The 20,561-nt window shown below is 38.8% G+C and overlaps 1 protein-coding gene and 1 non-coding gene across 7 annotated transcripts in view; both read right to left on the bottom strand.

Moving 5' to 3' along the window:
• Positions 1 to 642: 642 nt before the first annotated feature.
• LOC132405494 (collagen alpha-1(XXIII) chain-like) overlaps positions 643 to 20,561 on the bottom strand; it is a 146,221-nt gene continuing 126,302 nt past the window's right edge. For 4 of the 6 annotated variants that reach the window (XM_059990353.1, XM_059990350.1, XM_059990349.1 and 1 more), the window contains 8 exons: positions 20,453 to 20,542; positions 20,106 to 20,177; positions 17,709 to 17,762; positions 14,713 to 14,739; positions 11,497 to 11,550; positions 10,352 to 10,438; positions 5,895 to 5,933; positions 643 to 2,862 (listed from right to left, as the gene is read on the bottom strand). In XM_059990353.1, coding sequence (XP_059846336.1) covers positions 2,860 to 2,862; positions 5,895 to 5,933; positions 10,352 to 10,438; positions 11,497 to 11,550; positions 14,713 to 14,739; positions 17,709 to 17,762; positions 20,106 to 20,177; positions 20,453 to 20,542 — 426 coding nt within the window. In that variant the 3' untranslated portion in view covers positions 643 to 2,859. Of the gene's footprint in view, positions 2,863 to 5,894; positions 5,934 to 8,629; positions 10,222 to 10,351; positions 10,439 to 11,496; positions 11,551 to 14,712; positions 14,740 to 17,708; positions 17,763 to 19,266; positions 19,606 to 20,105; positions 20,178 to 20,452; positions 20,543 to 20,561 lie in introns of those variants that run through there. The other 2 variants (XR_009515896.1, XM_059990351.1) reach the window with 2 other exon arrangements.
• Positions 17,280 to 17,352, bottom strand: trnav-aac (transfer RNA valine (anticodon AAC)). The gene has a single exon. It is a non-coding gene; the product is annotated as a tRNA-Val (tRNA).

The following is a 20,561-nucleotide window of genomic DNA, read 5'->3' as shown; positions in this document are numbered from 1 at the left end:
GAATATCGACTCTGTATTGTGAGATATAAAATACACATTAGTAATGAACACTTGCTGTTCATCTTTAGTACTTTATGTACAGCAAGTTCCATTGTGACAAAACCAGGGTATACAAGCAAAGATTAAAAACAGTAAATTGGAATATCTTTATTTCTTATGTAAGACTTCCTTTGCAACTCAAAAAGTTTGATGATATATAATCCCATTTGATGGTTTGTTATCTTGCTATTTCTCATCTTGAGCAAGTTGTTCCTTCCACGGATTCTTGCTTTGAACTAGAGTAATTTTGAAGTTTTTAGATATTTATGCTGATCAGAATAAGAAACTGCATTCCACGTTGTTAAAATACTATGAAGATCTTCTTATGTATTTGTTCACTAAACAATCATTTTACCCGACAGACCATTTTTGAACATTGATGAGCACAGAATTGAAGCTTCTCAGGTGAGCTTTGTAAGGAAATTCAATGTATGGATCTTTGGTAGATGTCTTAGCAACTTAGGTGAAAGTGTTTTCAACATTTAACATGGTGAATATTTTGTTAAATGTTCCCTAGGCATAAAGCAAGGTGATAGGTTGGCAGACTGAATACAGGTTGGGTACCCTTTATCTGAAATGCTTGGGGCCGTAAGTGTTTTGAACTTTGTACTTTTTCTGATTTTGAAATATATAATGAGATAGCTTGGGATCACCATTATTTCTGACTCTAAACTTATGTACTACCAGTAAGCAGTCTTTGTCTTACACTTGTTCATCACAAATACATACTTAACAGTAAAAATTATTATATACCATTGATATAATGAAGATATGTGTGCAGGGTAATAAAAGCAACACAGCCACATTGGGAGAATACCCAAATCAGCTACTGAACAAACAACGGCAGGCTTTCAGTCTCCACCTACAATGCCGTGGATGATCAATAGTTTATAGTACACTATATTTTTATTTTACTTTTTAAGGTTTTATGTAAGGTCTAAAAACAAACAGTATGTAGTCTTTGTTCTGGTGTTAGATCTTCATCAGTGACAATCTTGTCAAACTCATCAATGAATTTCTCTGCTGCTTTGTGATCAGCAGATGCTTTATCTTTAAAATTGGTAAAATCTTAAAAAAATTTAATGCTGTGCCATAAAAAAATCTGCAAAGACCCTGCTGAATATTCACAATTACCTTCAATTTTCAGTTCATCATGATAGATTTGTTCTTGATTAGCCAGGCCATCAAAGGGTATGGGGTGAAAGCAGGGGAGTGGGGATGACTGGAAGAATTTGATCAACCCCTTATTGGATGGCAGAGCAAATTCGATGGGCAAAATGGCCTACTTCTGTTCCTATATCTTATGGTCTTATGATAGGTCTTCCCTTGTTTTATGATCAGTATACCATTAAGTAGCACATCTTCACTCCGCCAATGAGGAATTCACTCATTCAATATATACTTAAGAACCGCAATTTTCACTTTATGCCGTGTTTTTCTATTTTTTTAAATTAAATTCTGTTTATTTCATCCATGAGGTCACTTCTTAGAATTGTCTGATCTTAGACTTCTTAGACCTATGCATCACCCGGGAACCTTCCAGTGCTTTGTAGAACTATCCATTTATAATGGCATGTCAGCATGCAAAAATATTTTGGATTTTGGAGGTTTTTCCACTTTGGATTGTCAGATAAGGGATAGTCAACCTGCATTACTTTAAGTCCGATTGAAGGATAATTTGGATAATTTCATCTGCTCCATACTAGACATGTCACACGAGAGTCTGTTCCTGAACCATTATCTTCAGCCTAAATTTGTTCCTATCATAATGAAATTGAGGCAGAGATAAGCTGAGAATCTGAAGAGAGCTTCAATTTTAGAAAACTCTGCATTAAGGCAGCACTGTTGTTCATAAACAGTATCTGCTGATTTTTGTGGCCAACTCTTTATCAGAGATGAGAACTCTCACTGATGTCGAAGGTGGCAATGTGAGTACAGCTAGAGGCTGATATACTCTTACAACTTTAGAGCTGATAATTCAAGGTGAAAAATTTCCCTAACTCCCAAGGCTTTTCATGAAGAATTGCAAAGATTGGCAGTATTTCCAGTGTTTGGCAGCTCTGAAAGCTCCTATATGTAACATAATCAAAATGATACAGGTATTGCAGAATGCAGTGCTGTTAATTGAACCATTAAGTAAAAGCAAAATCTGAGTTTATTTATAAAAAATGATCTGAATTAATCTTGATTAATATGTCCAGGCTAGCACTAACTGCAGTTTATATGATCATATTCCTGGAATAGGTCCAGGTGTTGATAATTATGGCCCGATCATACTGGCAGAACAAGAGATGACACCGAGGAATACAACTCTCCAGCTATTCCTGGATTTGCCTGAATGGGTACAGGTAACATAAACATGGAAAGCTTTTCAGGATGGATATTGTATACATTTGCCTGACATTAAATGAACCTTTGAAAATGTGGTTTTGTAGCAATTGCATTTTCACATCAGCTCCATGCAAAATAACATCGTTGAGAGGGTCAAACACTCATTTTCATAATTAGACTCCCACTATCACAATGCCTAGAGGTATCTCCAGAAGTTACTAAAACAGTCTTCAATTGAAGTTATATAAAGCACTAGTGCTTTAATATCCACAACTGGAATTGTAGAATATATTTTTTTTTATCATAGCTAACATGTTTTCCTTTCACTTTTAATAAAAAAGGATAAAATGAAAATAAGGAATAATATTCTGTTCCATACAACCCAATCCTTGTCCAAATATGCAAGGCTTAACACGTTATTAGTTGAAGTTCTGTACAATATGGTGAAGTGCTAGTAGAATGTACACACTCTTGCTTGATGATTAGTAATCACTGGGAAAGAAAACAAAATAATTGGTTATAAATACAAATTACAGTGCCTCTGTCCACTGAAGGTATTATCAGTCACCCAAAATTCAGGGCAAGTTGGAAAAACCCATTGACATTTCCATCGTGCAGAGAGTCTGAATCATAATTATTTCATTAAGCAATACAGATTGGTCCCAGGTTGTGCTGAATCTTAAGCCATGCCATCAATTAAAAATACATGAATGTGGCACAATCTTTGCACAATCCTCTCAAAATATCACTAATCACTTTACATTTCTTTAAATGTTTTTAACTTGCAGTAACTATTGTAAGTAATAAAATAGCCATTTTACCAACAGCAATCTCCCAGCTAGACTATTGACCGGGTAGACTATTAATAGAAATGCTTATTGAGGAATAAATATTCCTAGCACAATTGGGCTAACTGACCAGTTCATCCCCAAAGTAGCATACTGATTTTTATTTAGTACCTCCATCCTAAAGCAAGCAAGATTTAATGTCTCATCTGAAAGATGGAATCTGCACTTCCTCGTGCAGCACTGGATAGATAGTCCAGATGCAGATTTTTAAATCTCTGGAGTGGGATCCAGAAACCTCTGACATGAGTGTCTGCTGGCAAAGATAAATATTCAGGAAATAGGTAGATGGAAATTGGGCAGAAACCCTATTTAAGATTGCAAGCCAGAAGAAGATGTTTAAATGCTATTTTACATGCAAGTCTCTCCATTAAGACCTAAAAATAGATGGGTGATCATTTGAATAAATAATTCATCATCACATTGTTCAATACATTTAATGATCAATAGTAACATGGGTTACCAGTGAAATAACAAAAACTATTTATTAAAACCTTGATTCAGTTTCAATTTGAGTGATAAGTACTCTAAGCTCAAATAAGAGTTGGAATTTTCTAATCTGCATATAAGATTTGAAAAATCTTTCTAGTTACTTAGATATTATCCTTATACTCTTGCTGTTGCAGTTATTTTAGAATATTGCCATATCGCATAGAAGGCAAAACAAAAATAAGATTAAAATGCAAGGAATAATCAATGTCAAGAATCCAGTCAAAATTAATTCCCTATTTTACAGATAACTGTCCAAAGTTACCATAAAGTTTGATTTTATATATATCTGAATAAATTGAATTACATAAGCCTAGAACTTCTGAGTAACACCCACAAAATGCTGGAGGAACTCAATAGGTCAGGGAGAATAAAGAGTTGATGTTTTGGGCCAAGCCCCTTCCTCAGGACTCATTCATGGATTATCAGGATTTCCAGCATCTACAGAAAATTTAGAATGAAACATGGCTGGGTACTTTGAGTGCATGTGGATGTTTGATCAGGATTTCTGTGCAAATATCGGCTGGCGAGCATGTGAAAGTGACTTCAAAGAGCAGCAAATATTTGATCGGCACCTCTAGTTGAAATTCCTCCATGCAGCAAGGCATGTGAATGCTACAAGCCTTAGGTTAGCTCTTAACCTGAGAACTGAAGCCTACACCAGTATTAGTGATAAAGTCTGTTTCATTTCCCAACTCCTGATGATTTCCTCAGATTCCCTGATGCCTCCCCAAATCACACTACCTCTCTGATAAAAAAAAATCCACCCCATTGGGATCTTTTCCTCAACCATATCTCCTGATTTCTGCCACACCCATGTCTATATGATTGTCCTCCAGATCATCACCTCCTCCTGCCCCCTTCCCTCCTCCACTGTTGCTTTATGAATAGGCTTGTACATGTGATAATGGAGTTGTTCACCAGTCCCCTGCTGGGAAGGATGGGTTTGAGGATCTAGAAAAGCTTTGCACAATGTTTGCATGTTTGTTGTACTGTGAGAAACTGCTGTTTTCACAAGTCAATGGGCATGAATTATCACACAGGCTTAAAAGAAAGTAAAGTTGCGTGCCTAAACTGCCTAGTAAGCTGCCTCAGTTTGCCACAGTACCACAAGTAGTTAATCTGGATCATCTGGTAGATAGACATCGGTGTGCTTTGCTGAAGTTACTACATTGAACAAGGTAAAGAGGTTAAAAACGCCTGCAGAATGAAACATGGTTGGGTACTTTGAGTTGCTGTGGATGTTTTATCAGGATTTCTGTACAAATGGAGGAAAAGGCATAAAAGGCTGGTTGATATAAGAGATAAATTGAGAGATCTGTTTGATTTAGGTCCCATTAACCAATTTACTTGTTGCAGGTCATATCTGTGTTGAATAACCAAGGGAGTTTTCACTGTTGGATTGGTTAAGTAAATTTGAAAGGCCATTCCCATAATATGGTTGCAGTCAATCCAAAATGTTCATTGGCAATATCTTCCAGCATACAGGCTTTTAGACAGAATTGTTGATCCATCAGGAATTATATGGTGCATGCTAATTAGCCTCCACTGACGGGAAGGAAAAAGAGTTTGCCAGTAATTGGGCATTTTTCTAAATCTGTGCCCAATGGCATGGGTGTTAATAATGCCCTATTACCGAATACTCCTTGTAACATTACATTCTCTTCACACAACCTCTGCTGAATTACAAGCTGTAGTCAGTACATGGATTCACCCTTTATTTCCAGCACCCTTAGCCAATTATAAGGCATTTCTCTTTGAAGTTCTTCAATGGGGTCACGGCTGATTGTATCATTAGCACAGTGATGTTTATTTAGTTCCATAGTGTCAATATAAAAATAAGTGCAGATTGTACTTGAGATTGTCTCAAATAGCCTGAATTAAATCTACTCATTCTACTTCAAATCCTAAATGCCATGCAGTTGAACTAAAGATCAAATGACTTCATAATTCTCCCAAGAATTCTTTTATCAAGGCATTACCTTATGTAACATCTTATTTTATCCATTGCCTTTATATGTTTGTTTGAATTCACTAGATTTGGCCAGCATTTTGCTCATTCCCTTCTTGTACATTTTGAACAAGTCTTGACCTTCTGTTTAACACAATAGGCTCATTTTCAGAAAACGAAGAAATAACTTTCGTGGTTCAACTGTTCCTGTTGGAATTAAGGAAGCTTAAGAATGTTACCTTGTGCCAACATCCTGGAATCGGCAGACCATCAGGGCCCTGTGGTGAAGACAGATATGGGAATGTAAGGAAATAATAGATTAACTGATCCTGATGAAGTCACACATTTTCTTTCTAAAACTCTTTATAGGAATCATTTGAAAACCATGCCATTTCCTGAAGACTATCTTTCAGAAAGATGTTTAGATCTTCGAGATAACCAGAAACCACTGACAGCTGATCCAGCGTGCTTGTAAAGAGATCTGGTATTGGTGTTGCATGAAGTGCTTTGAGAGGCTGGTAATGGCCAGAATTAACTCATGCCTGAGCAAGGAGCTGGACCCATTGTATTATGCCTACTGCAACAACTTGTCTACAGTGGACACAATCTCACTGGCTCTCCGCTCTGCTTTTGAGCACCTAGTCAACAGCAAATCATACATCAGATTGCTGTTTATTGATTACAACTTGATATTCAATACTATAATCCCTTCAATATTAATCATTACATTTCTAAACCTGGGACTCTGTATCTCCCGGTGCAACTGGATCCTCGACTTCCTTATTGGGAGACCATAGTCAGTACAGATCAGTGATAACATCTCCTCTTTACTCACAACACAGGTGCATCTCAAGGATGTGTGGTAAGATCACTGCTTTACTCTCTACAATCATGACTGTGTGGCTAAGATAGCTCAAATGCATTCTATAAATTCACAGTGACACCACTGTTGTTAAAATCCTAGGTGTTGACGAGGAACGATCCAGGAGTGAGGCAGATCAGCTGGTTGTGTGGCATTGCAACAACAACTTTGCATTCAGAGTCAGCAAGACCAAGGAACTGATTGTGGTCTAAGAAAGGGAAGTTGCATGACCCCCCATCACCCAGGACATGCCCTTTTCTCATTGCTTCTATCAGGATGGAGGTACAGGACACTGACCCTGTATATATATACATACATACACACGCACACACACTTACTTAAAGGGAGCCTTTTTCTGGTTGGCTGCTGGTGACTAGTGTTCCACAGGGGTCTGAGTTGGGACCCATACTTTTTTACGTTATGTGTCAATGATTTGGATGATGGAATTGATGGCTTTGTTGCAAAGTTTGTAGACGATATGAAGACAGGTGGAAGGGCAGATTGTTTTGAGGAAGTAAAGAGGCTACAGAGGACCTAGACAGATTAGGAGAATGGGCAAAGTAGTGGCAGATGGAATACAGTGTCGGGAAGTGTATGGTCATGCACTTTGATGAAAGAAATGAAAGGGCCGAATATTTCCTAAATGGAGAGAAAATACAAACTCTGAGGTGCAAAGGGACTTGTGAGTTCTTTTCCAGGATTCCCTAAAGGTCAATTTGCAGGTTGAGTCTATGGTGAGGAAGGCAAATGCAAGTTAGCATTCATTTCAAGAGAACCAGAATATAAAAGCAAGGATGTAATGTTGACATTTTATAAAGCACTGGTGCGGCCTCACTTGGAGTATTGTGAACAGTTTTGGGCCTCTTATCTTAGAAAGGATGTGCTGAAACTGGAGAGGATTCAAAGGAGGTTCATGAAAATGATTCCAGGATTAAGTGGCTTGTCATATGAAGAGTGTTTTGATGGCTCTGGGCCTGTATTCACTGGAATTCAGAAGAGTGTGGGGTGATATAATTGAAAACTATTGAACAGTGAAAGGCCCTTGATAGAATGGATGTGGAGAGGATGTTTCTTATGGTGGGAGAGTCTAAGACACAAACCTCAGAATAGAGGGGCGTCCTTTTAGAATGGAGATGAAGAGAAATTTCTTTAGCCAGAGAGTGGTGAATCTGTGGAATTTGCTGTCACATGCAGCTGCGAGGCCAAGTCTTTATGTATATTTAAGGCAGAGGTTGATAGATTCTTGATTTGTCGGGGAATAAAGGGATACGGGGAGAAGGCAGGAGACCGGGGCTAAGAGGCAAAATGGATCAGCCATGATGAAATGGTGGAGCAGACTTGAGGGGCAAATGGTCTAATTCTGCTCCCATATCTTACAGTCTTATGTAAGACTGTAATTCACAGGTTTTTTATTATTATGTATGGCTGCAGCAAAATCAACAAATTTCATGACATAGGCTGGTGATATTAAACCTGTTTCTGATTCTGTTAAACACATCACGTTGTTAGTTGCAGGTGGAAGGTTGCGACGGGAGCAGCAATACAGAAGACTATTGAAAGAAATTTGTTCAGCTCTAGCTCGTCGCTGAGTCAGCTAAATAAACAGCCAAAAACTTTGAATCCCGCCAGCATTCAGAGACATTCAAAGACCATTTAAGCCATTTAAAATAATTCAAAGATGAATAAAGTTAAATACTTCAATATTTTTAAAAGCACTTAAATAGATTCAAGTTAATAATAAAAATTAAGAATACTAATACAAAGCTTGATTACTTGCAGACAGCCTCCTTCAATGATATCAATGGAGAAAATCTCCAGATGCAAGATCTAACCTGGTGAAAATTATTCAGAGAATTGGGCCTAATTCATCCATGCCAACCACGATGGCCATCTGCACTAATCCCATTTTCCCACATCAAGCCTGCAAACCTCTACTTTTTTCCTATCTAATGCCTTTTAAACATTGTAATTATATCTGGCATCTTGTTCCATATAATTACCACCGTCTGTGTGAAAATCCTGCCCATCAGATCTTTAAATTTCTCCTCTCTCACTTTAAACCTATGCCTTCTAGTCTTAGACTGCCCCACTACAGAAAAAGGCTCTACTTACCTAGCTGATTGGGTCCTCGTGATTTTATAAATGTCTATAAATTCACTCCTCAGCTTCCTGTAATTCAATGAGAATAAACTCAACCCATCCATTCTATAAGTACAGGTCTCCATTTCAGGCAACATCCTGGTGAGTATCCTCAGCAGTCTTTCTAATGCTTCCACATGCTTCTTGTCGTGCAGTAACCAGAACTACAGGCAATAATCCAAGTGCAGCCTGACTAACATTTTACAGCTGCAACATGATATCCCAACTCTGATGCTCAGGTGCCTCAGCATTTGAAGGCAGGCATGCTGAAGGCCTTCCTCATTACCCCTTACTCCTGCATAACCATTTTCAATGAGTATGAACATGCATTCTGAAGTCTCTTTACATCAACATTCCTAAGGTCTGCTGTTTACTGTATACATCCTGTTAGTAATTGCTGTCTCAAGGTGCATTACCTCACACTTGTCTGGATCAAGATCCATCTTTCCAAATGATCTATGTTCCTCTGTATCCTTTCATAACTTTCTATGCTGTCTACCACTCCACCAATTTTTGTTAGCAAAATAACTAATCAGTCTACCTGCATTATTATCCAATTATATAAAAGACAAAATAGCCATGGTTGTAGCATCAGGCCCTGCAGTACGCTGATGGTTATGGCCAGAAAAACACCCCTCGACCACGACTTCTTCCCAAAACCAAGCCAATTCTGGATCCAATTTGCCAACACACCTTGGATCTACATGTCCTAATGTTCTGGGCTAGCCTTGGTGATTTTGAGGTGAGGCAGGAATTGAATTCTCACAACGCTATGGTCCAAGCTGTTAGAAAGTACAGGATTTAATTTCTAAGATTACTTCTCTGAGATTCACCTCCTTTTTGATAACAGTTAAAGTTTATCATATCAACCCTTCAGTGTTAAATTTAGCTTGATAATATTCCAGTGACTTGGCTTGGATGTTTCATTCACCTTATAAGCCACCACAAATTTGGCAAATGTAATATACATGGAAACTGTATGCATGTCCTTCATCCGAATAAAGAAACATTTTAACAGAAATTGTAGACTATTATAGTCAGCACAATTACAGCTAGTAGTATTATTTACAGATGATAATAATAATTCATTAAAACAAGTGTGTTATTATACTGAAAGAACATATTGTGTAAAATGCAGAAATACCTTTTGAAGATAATGTCAAAACTGAAAGATTATGGCTATAGGCTGGGGCATTTTTCTGTTAAAAAAAACTTACAGATGACCTAAAATCAATCTTTAAAATAACGTGTGTTTCCACCATGTGGAAGAATTAGGGCCTGCAGAATCAGGATAGTTAATTATAAATCTTTTGGTGAATTAAGGAAAAAGCTTCATTATTCAGATATTTAAAGTAATTTCTGTTAGACCAAATCACAGCAAGCAACTTAGGTCCTTCATTAAAGGAAATTGCATGAGATTACAAGGGAATAGAAGAAAATGCTTAAGACTACAACAGGGAGAAGAGTAACTAGGCTAAATAGCTTATTTTAGTGATAAATACATACATTAGGCAAATTCCATCAGGGAAAAAGACGTCAAAACCACTTCCCTTCTAATGGCTTATCTGGCAGAATAGTTAAGAGTGTTATCAATGTTTTACAATACAAACCTTATAAAAAAAAAGTTGTTTTTTTTCCTTCAAACATTATAACTTCCTGAAGGATTTTCAGTAAGAGAGCACAGAAATCACGTACCACTGGACAAGGTTGGTCTAATCCAGGAGGGCCTTGATCTCCCTTCTGTCCCTTGGGCCCTCTTTTGCCTGGATGACTTCTTTCACCCTGTGAAGATAATTGTAGAGTGGTCAAGAAATAAAGGACGACTTGTTTGTAATTTAAGCTCAATCAAATGTAACATGGATGCTGCTTACTTCAGAATTCATTTATTGACATCCACTAAATATGCATATTAATATCTACTAATGGTTACAGTTTTATTATTTACCGTAATTTGCAGTAGTTGCAACATATATTATTAAGATGTAGCTCAATTGATAGGGTTTGGACTTGCATGGAATTGCAGTTTAGTAAACTGACCAATCAAGATTAATTTGCTCTCATACAGCCATAGAGTCAAAGAACACTACAGCACAGAAACTGGCCCTTCAGTCCATCTAGTCTGTGCTGAACTATTAATCCTTCTAGCCCCATTGACCTGCACCTGGACCCTAGCCCTCCATAGCCCCCATCTATGAACCTATCCAAATTTCTCTTAAGTGTTCAAATCAAACCTAAATCCCCCACTAGCAGCTCATTCCATACTCTCAACACCCTCTGAGTAAAGAAGTTCATCCTCATGTTCCCAGTAAACATTTCACCCTTAACCTCTCATTCTAGTTGATGATTACTTTTAGAGATTATTTAGAGAATGGTATTTAGTGTTTTCTTTTAAATCAGTATTAATTCAAGTTGTTCTAGTCTTGGTCCTGCATCTGAAAATCAGATCTGATTCCAGCACACAATGTCAGCTTACACTCATGGGACGCAAAACCCAATCTTACAGATTTTTGTAAAAACTCCATTGCACCATTCAAAATAAAAACTTTTTCCTGCTAATTTTTCATCCATTTTAAGGTCATTGGAGCACTTCTCTGTAAACAAATTAGCTAGGTCATTTTCCTGTCTTACAATGGTAAGTGTACTTGAAAAACCCCTCACGGGTTGTGAAGCACATAAGAAAGTCCAAAGTTCATAAATATGGCTTTTTAATTGCAGATTCCTCTTCCAGTTGTAGTTGCACTGTCATTCAGAGCTGCAATGCGATGTTATTATCGATTTTAAAAAAAACTTTTTTTGTAATTAAAGTTATAATTATAATTTACTTTCATTGTATCATTTACCTTGTCTCCTTTTTCACCTCTGTTCCCCTTTTGTCCTCTGGGCCCTGGAAAACCCTGCAATATAATTGTGCAGAATGCTTGAACACAATTAGTCAATATGGCGAATAATATCAGTCACATAACTCTCCGAAATGGAGTCAGAGAGCTACAGAGCAAAAATAAGTTGTAATTTAATACAAATGTTCTGAATCTTTATAAATACATGGAGTTTAGATCTTTAAATAGTGGAATGTTTGAATACTGAGATTAAAATTGGAGGTTTTGCTTCAGGAATTTAACACACCAGGCACTTGGCAACTCTAGCCTGCTAATGAAAATGGTAGACACCAACAGATAATATGGAAGTATTCTCCAGGGTTCAAGCATATGTCTTTGTTTAAGCAATGGCAAACAGATTGCATTGGACTACAGAAAAGTTAGTTAAATAACAAGCTGAGACTGTTTTTCTGATCACAAAGGAGGTTGATGGGTTATTTTATAGGTTTACAAAATTGAGGTACATAAATAAACTAGATAGTCAGAAACTTTTTTTTTGCCAGGGCAGGGTAGTGTAAAACTAGGGGGCATAGGGTTAAGGCGAGAGGGAAAGATTTAAAGGGAATCTGAGGAGCAAGTTCTTCACACACAGGATGGTGGGTATAAGGAATGAGCTGCCAGAGGAAGTGGTAGAGGCAGATACAGTTATGGTTAAAAGGTGCTTGGACAGATACATGAATAAGAAAGGTTTAGAAAGATATGGATTAAATGTAGGCAAATGGGATTAGTATAGATAGGTATCTTGGTTGGCATGGACAAATTGGGCTGAAAGGCATGTTTCTGAGCTGTATAACTATAAATTGATAAACTTAAGAAACAAAGTTAATTGAAACAATGCAACTGGTATTTCCAGCAAATGCAAATTATGTTATGTTTCCCAATCTACTCTTATTTTTTTTAAAACTTAACTTTTTTCCCTTTTGGACAAAAAACTAACACCAGACTGTGGGGAAGCTTTATTTACGATGGCTTGGTGAAATGCTCTGTGTGTTGAGGTCAAAAGGGAATTCTGACTTTTGGCAAAACACTGACATACTAAATATAAAGTCTCCCTCACAAAAAGATATTCTGTGTCTGTAATAAGATGAACTGCAGTTTGTTTTTATGAGGATAGCAGCACATCTGAATCTTGTTTGGCAAACCACAGGGAGTCAGTCAGTAAACATTCACTTTGGGTCCTCTGTAACATTAAGTGAATTAATTATTCTATAACCAGCATCCTCACAACATCTTCCATTATGTACATGTCATAGGAAATATTTTAATTCTTTGCTAGATATATTGTGTCAAAGTGAAAATCTGTACAGTTCCAGGTTATTGATACAACTCTCTAAAAGAAGTAATTTCAGGTTGTATTGATTTCCAGAATCTGTTTAATTAATAAGCTTGTGTTCCAATTTAATAAATTACTTTAAACATGCAGACAGTATGGGAAAGTATTTAATTGGAGGAGGGCAAATTATAATGAAATTAGGCAAGAACCGGGGAGCATAAATTGGGAACAGATGTACTTGGAAGTGCATGATCAAAATGTAGAGGTTGTTTAGGAAGCACTCTCTGGGGGTTCTGGATTGTTTATCTCATCGAGTCAGGGAAAGGATGGTAGGGTGAAGGAACCATGGTTGACAAAAAATGTAGAAGATCTAGTTCCAGAAGAGGAAGAAGGAAGCTTACTTAAGGTTCAGGAAGCAAGGAACAGACAGGGCTCTGGAGAGTTACAGGGGAGCCAGGAAGGAGTTGAAGAATGGACTTAGGAGAGTTAGAAGAGATCATGAGAAGGCCTTGGCAAGTAGGATTAAGGAAAACATGTGAAGAACAGGATGATGGCCAAAGTGAGGGTTAGGACTATTCGAAGATAATAGAGGAAACATGTGCCTTGAGTCGGAGAAGATCGGGGAGGTCCTTAATGAATACTTTGCCTCAGTATTCATTATCAGTGAGAGGGACCTGGATGATTGTGACTACAATGTAAAATAGGCTGATATGCTTGAACATTCTAACGTTACTAAAAAAAAAAGATGTGGCAGAACTTTTGAAGATAAGTTCTAGTTACGAAGATAGATAAGTCTCTAGGGTGAGACGGGATATACCCCAGGTTACTATGGGAAACAAGGGAAAAGATTATTACACTCTTGGTGATAATCTTTGCATTTTCATTGGTTAGAAGAGTAGTACCAAATGAATGGGAAATGTTATTCCTTTGTTCAAGAAAGGGAGCAGGATAACCCAGGGCAATATAAACTCAGTGAGTCTTACATCAGTGATGGGCAAATTATTGGACAGTATTATTAGAGACAGGATTTATGAGTGTTTGGAAAGCATAGTCTGATAGGGATAGCTGGGCTGAGAAGTGGCAGATGGAGTTCAAACCGGAGAAGTGTGAAGTGATTCACTTTGGAAGGTTGAATTTAAAGGTAGAATACAGGATTAATGGCAAGATTCATAGCAAAATGTGGAAACACAGGGGGATCTTGGGATCAACATCCGTAGATCCCTCAATGTTGCCTCACAAGTTGATAGGGTTGTTAAGAAGGCTTATGGTGTGTTGGCCTTCAATAGTCAGGGGACTGAATTCAAGAGCCACGAGATAATGTTACAACTCTACAAAACCTTTATTAGACCACAATTAGAATATTGTGTTCAGTTCTGGTCACCTCATTACAGCAAGGATGTGGAAGCTTTAGAGAGAGTTTAGAAGAGGATTACCAGGATGATCCTGGACTAGAGGGCATGTCTTATGAAGATAGGTTGAGTGAGCTTGGGCTTTTCTCTTTGGAGGGAAAGAGGACGAGAGGTGACTTACTAAGGGGTACATGATGATAAGAGACACAGAGTGGATTGCCAGAGACTTTTTCCCCAGGGTGGAAATGGCTAAGACAAGGGGACATGATTTTAAGGTGATTGGAGGACACTACGGGGGGCGGGGGGGAATTGTCAGAGGTAAGTTTTTTTTACACAGAGGATGGTGGGTAAGTGGAATGCCCTACCAGGGGCATTTAAAGAACTCTTAGACTGGTGCATGGATGAAAGAAAAAAATGAAAGGTTATGTAGGAGGGAAGGGTTAGATTGATCTTAGAGTAGATTAAAAGGTCTTCACAACATTGTAGGCTGAAGGGCCTGTACTGTGCCATAAAGTTGTATTATTTATGCTCTATAGTATAACGTCAAAAGATACTTACATCTAATCCCGGTTCACCCGGTTTTCCCTGCGTAAGAGAAAGGAATCAATTGCTAAATTCCAGGGCTAGCTATCTGGTTTAAAGTTCAAAGTTTAAATTTATTATAAAAGTACATTTATGTCACCCTATACAAACCTGAGATTCATTTTCTTGTGGGCATTCTCAATAAATCCATAATAGAATAATAACCATAACAGAATCAATGAAAGACCACACCAATTAGGATATTCAACTACTGTGCAAAAGATGACAAATGCAAAATAAATAAATAAATAAACAAACAAACAAACAGACAAACAAACAAGCAATAAATATTGAGAATATGAGATGAAGAGTCCTTGAAAGTAAGTCTATAGATTGTGGGAACATTTCAGTGATGAGACAAGTAAAGCTGAGTGAAGTAATCCTCTTCAGTTCGAGGGCCTGATGTAATAACTGTTCTTGAACATGGTGGTGTGAGTACCTTCTTGAAGGCATGACCTGGGTGGTGGGGTCCCTGATAATGGAAGCTGCTTTCCTGCAATAACACTCCATACAGACACGCTCAATGGTGGGGAGGGCTTTACCTGTGATGGACTGGGCCATATTTACTTCTTTTTGCAGGATTTTCCATTCAAGGGCAATGGTGTTTCCATACCAGGCTGTGATGCAGCCAGTTAATATACTCCCCACTACACATCTATAGAAGTTTCTCAAAGTTTTAGATGCTTGCTGAAACTTTGCAAACTCCTAAGGAAGTAGAGATGCTGCTGTGCTTTCTTCATCATTGCACTTGTGTGCTGGGTCCAGGACAGGTCCTCCAAAGTGATAACACAGAGGAGTTTAAAGTTGCTGACCGTGTCATTTTGCACGTAATGTAATTATGAAGATTCTTATTCTTTGCCTCAACAAATTTGCTTTAAAGCAGTAAATTTAGCAAGCCTGCATATGTCACAGCTAAAATTAAAGAAACCAACAATCAAGAATACTCACATATATAAGAGCAGGCTCACTACTCAAGCATCCCAGAGATGGTCTAATTCTAAAATGAAGTTAGTGTTGGGAAAATGATGCTACTGTGCATTAACCTAATCATCTCTTTATGCACGTAGTACCAAATTTTGTGTGATATTGCCTGTGCGAAATATTTTATGGCTTTATGTAATTATTTAGCTCCCAATTCAAGTGTGCCTGATCAAGCTGAACATATCCAAGGAGTTCAACTGACTACTTTGGTCATGGACCAACTGTTAAAAACTTTGGAAAACTCAGAAGCTTCCAAACAGGCACTGCGTATTTCTGAGGAGAAACATGTGGAACACGTGAGAGGGTGAGAACTTTGCAGCCGTCACCCTTAGGTGGTCACAGCAGCTTCACTGTGAGGGCATGGGTGCCTGCCAGGCAAACGAGGAGGAGCAGCAGGAAGGTGATGCAGGAGTCCACTGAGTCAATTTCAATCTATAACAGACTTTGCCCTCATGATGCTGTTGGAGGTGATGGAGTCAGGACCAGCAATGTGGCTTGTTAACTGGGTCAATCGCACAGGACTGCAGGAAGAGTGACACAACCCCAGTGATAGGGGATTTAGTAATTAGGGAAAAATAAGGGTGGCAAACATTTGAAATTCTCTACCTCAATGATGATAGAAACTAGAAAACCAACAGCACATTACAGGCCCTTTGGCCCACAAAGCTGCGTCGAACATGTCCTTAGAATTACCTCGGCTTATCCATAGCCCTCTATTTTTTTCCAAGATCCATGTACCCATTCAGGAGTCTCCTAAAAGACCCCATTGATTATGGAGCCATTGTGTTCATTTAAAATATTTCCAGACATTAAAGTTTATATGTGAATTGTGCTGGAAAACAGCACTGAGGTAAAAGGTGAGCCATTAACTTGATCAATGATGGAGCTGGCTTGAGGGGCCCAATGGCTTACTAGTCACAGAAAGAGACCCTTCAGCCCCTGCCAAACCATTTAAACTGCCTACTCCCTTCCACCTGCACTGGGACACAGCTCTCCACACCCCTTCCATCCATGTACCTATCCAAACTTCTAAACATTAAAATTGGGCTTGCATACACCACTTGTGCTGGCAGCTCATTCTACACTCTCAGGACCCTCTGAGTGAAGAATTTCCCCCTCATGTTCCCCTTAAACTTTTCACTTTTCATCTTTAACCCATGACCCCTGGTGGCAGTCCCACCCACCCTCTGTGGAAAAAGCCCGCTTGCATTTACCCAATTTATAACCCTCATAATTTTGTATACTTCTATTCCTGCTCCTGTTTGCAATTTTATTGTTTCTTAATGGCGTCCACTCCTGGGGCAAATTGACCCAAGTTGTCTGTGTCATTTGGTGAAAACTGTAATCGGACTGGAGTGACATGAACAATCCATGAATGAATGGATTGCTGAAACGATCCGCGAGCACAACATAGGTACAGTGAAACATGTGTAGTGGGGATTATGCCTCGCTTCCGGTTCCGGTTTCAGGAACGAGGGAGAAAATCCACTAACTCCTTACAGGCTGAGGAAGGACGCGATCCTAATTGCTGAAAAACAACGGTTCCGCGCCGCCCACAAAAGTGTTTCCGCCCGGTTTCGAACCGGGGACCTTTCGCGTGTTAGGCGAACGTGATAACCACTACACTACGGAAACAAGCACGCTGGTAAAATCCGGCGTCAGATAGAGAAGTTCAGAAAGGGCACTTGCAACTACTGTCTGAACACGACTAAACGCGTCCCGAGGTCAACATCCAGTGAAAGAAAGTTCTTTTTTGAAAGAGGGTTTTGTTGTGTCTAAAGCTGGAGTAAGGGTATGCGGCCTGCAACTGTTGATTCAATTTTGCTCACAATGAAAACAGCAGCAGGTCTCGAACAGTGAGGGCAGACGGAGACTTGTCTAACCAGAGAAGAGTTCAGATTGGAAGGAGAGGGAAGCACAAAGATGCAATAATGCAAAGGGGACAGGATGAGCAGTTTATAGTTCTTGTATCCAAGAACTTGAATTCTTACCTTTTCTCCCTTTTGACCAGGGATACCTGGAAGACCAGTGGAACCAGGAGTTCCCTTTAAAAAGGACATGCCACATCATCATTAACTAATTTGTCTCTCATCTTCTATAACTTGCAAAACATTTTTAGGTCACATCATTTATTTACGTTCAGCATTACTAAGAATAATTATTGGATGCCTCCACACTGAGTAACTACATCAAATGGGTAAGAATCTCCCCCTGAAATGCACAGAAAGAAAACTAGACACATTCTGTAAAAGGAATTGTATTAGTCCTTATTATTTAAATATATTGCTCCAAAAGAGAGTTTGTAAAAGGTTGAATTTTGCATATGCTACTTTTAGTTTTAGTTTCAAGTGCATATCTTTAAAATTTATTTTGGAAAAATCCTTTTAAGAGCTGGCAGATTTTCCACCTTTACAAAGAGACCTCAAAGCTAGAGTGAGAATCTCCACTGACCAGACAAGATCAGAAGAGACAGCGTGGTGGTTGACTAATGTCAGAGAATGGGCCAGGTAATCCAGGTGCCTTTGTGAGTCATATGGTGAAAGTTGAATGTCTGTTCTTCCTACTGCCTCATGCTGTGTCCCTGATACACTGATGGTCAGAACTGGCTGACCTTTGTACAAGCAAATGACCTCTACTACAGGCAAAACCTGTAGGCAAAAACAGGCAGACCTTAGCACCTGAACTACGGCAGACCTTGCTGAATGAGACCCTCGGGAAGAACAGAAACTCTCTCGTGGTCGGGACTCCGTTGGGGAAGAGAGGTTTTGCTGGAGATAGCTCAGGGAACTGTAGATCTCCGAAGCAGCTTATACAAAATATGTCTGTAATTTCTGTTTACCGTATAATCCCCGAATCTCTCAATGTGTTTCTCTCAAATTCCTCTCCCAGCTCTCCGTAAATAATGGAACCTCAAGACCCTTAATTTGTGTTTCCCTCAGGGCTCTGTAGAGATTAAGCTCCAAACCTACTGATGAGACTCTCCTCCAGAACTGTGCATTTATTGTGCACCAGCTCTGTATACAAAATCACTAAACCTTTCAAGGTGTCTCTCTGCACCAGTTGTCTGTATACAAATGCCCCAACCCCTTCAGTCAGTCTCTGCCTTAGTTTTCTATACATGTAACTCAAAATCATTCAATGTGTCTTTCTGAAGATGATTACCTAAAGACAGATCAGTGCACTCAAATAATTTCTATAACACACAAGGTTTGCCAGACAAACTGACTGCTCAGCTGTTTTGGGAGTTTGGAAGGGACGTCAAGGGGTGAAGGGACTGCGGATGTCGTGATTGTAAGTATGCAGTCAATAGCAAGTGAGCAGCTGACTAGATGATCTGACTCAACACAATGCTAGGTAGCATCATACTGGACGACCAGTCAAGAATCTCCCCAAAAGAACGGACACAGACTTTTTAGCTTGACAAAGAAACTCACAGATAAAATTCAACAAGTAAGAATGGGAAAACTAGTGAATAAAAGAATGGCTTTATTTAGTGAAAGACACAGTAAACTGCTATAAATCTCGGTTAATCTGGCAGACTTGGGATATTAGAGTTGCTAGATGTCCCAGACAATCGGATAATAGTCTATCATTTCTCAAATGCACATTTCATTCACATTTACTTTAAATCATACATAGCAGAACAGTATTTTTTTGAGTGAACATAAAGAGTATGAAAAAGAGAACCAGACTGATTACAAGAGAGTGCAGTCAACTGAAGCAAGTAGGTCTCCATCACTTGTGTACCAAGTGCCAATGCACCCCTTGTGACACATCAGTAAAACAATTGAGCCATTGGGGTGGGTGTGCAACGATTGTGTGTTTGATTGAAGGACTGCGCCGGGCAAAGGGAGGTGACCAATGGATTACATTTTCCCCCGTGTGAGGCTGCAGTATTGAGAATTCCAAGGAAAAATGTCTAATTAGTGTTCCACTTTCATATTGCTCTCAGTCTTCCGTTTCTCCTCATGAGGAGATGATTGTTTAGCTCCTAAATTATTCTCCACCTCCATTCCTCGCCCTTGTGCACCACACTGTCATAATTCTCAATATCCTTGTAGGCAAATTCTATTTAGACTTCTGAGGTGGCCATGTCAACGTGTGTTAAATGTGCTAAATGCATGCAGTGAAGCATGAAACGTGGCACTGTGCAGATAGATGTGTGTTGGGTGTGAATACGTTACCGTTTGTATGTGCCTACCCATCCTGTCCCAACCCATTCCATTCCACAAATTAAAACCCTCTTCATTGAATTAAACTTGCAATTGCCTATGAACCAAAGTCATTTTCTGTATTAACTATTCTAACAAAATAATAATATAATGTTTAGATGTTTAGACAAACTTCAGTGTTCCCCATTTATTAAAGAGAGATACTTGTTCACATACCTGTACACCAGGGAATCCTTTATCACCAGCATCACCCCTTTCACCTTTAACACCTTTCAAACCCTGTTCACCCTAAACAGAAAGCAGAAATAATCTAATTTATTTGCTGCATTAACCAGAGATTTAAAAATAGCAGAACTGTATGTAATTAGGTAACGTTCTTTAGTGATTTTAGGAATGATGCACATCAAGAGTCAGCTTCAGAATAGGAGAGATAAACGTGGACAACCGTAAGAGAATAAGAGTTGGAAATTCAAGGGGCTAGTGTGCTCAAAGGTACCTACTATACTGTGCGTTATTAGTTACTCAAGCTGAAGTTATACAATTGTTTTGGGATTGATACTCACCGGTGGACCGAGTGAACCAGTTTCTCCTTTGTCGCCTTTCTGCCCTGGAATTCCTGGAAGTCCCAAGTCTCCCTTACGACCCACTATACCCTAAAATGTATGTGACAAA

Source organism: Hypanus sabinus, chromosome 15 (assembly GCF_030144855.1).
Source record: "Hypanus sabinus isolate sHypSab1 chromosome 15, sHypSab1.hap1, whole genome shotgun sequence".
In the NCBI taxonomy this organism is placed as follows: Eukaryota; Metazoa; Chordata; class Chondrichthyes; order Myliobatiformes; family Dasyatidae; genus Hypanus; species Hypanus sabinus.
This window is presented reverse-complemented; position numbering and strand designations above follow the sequence as displayed.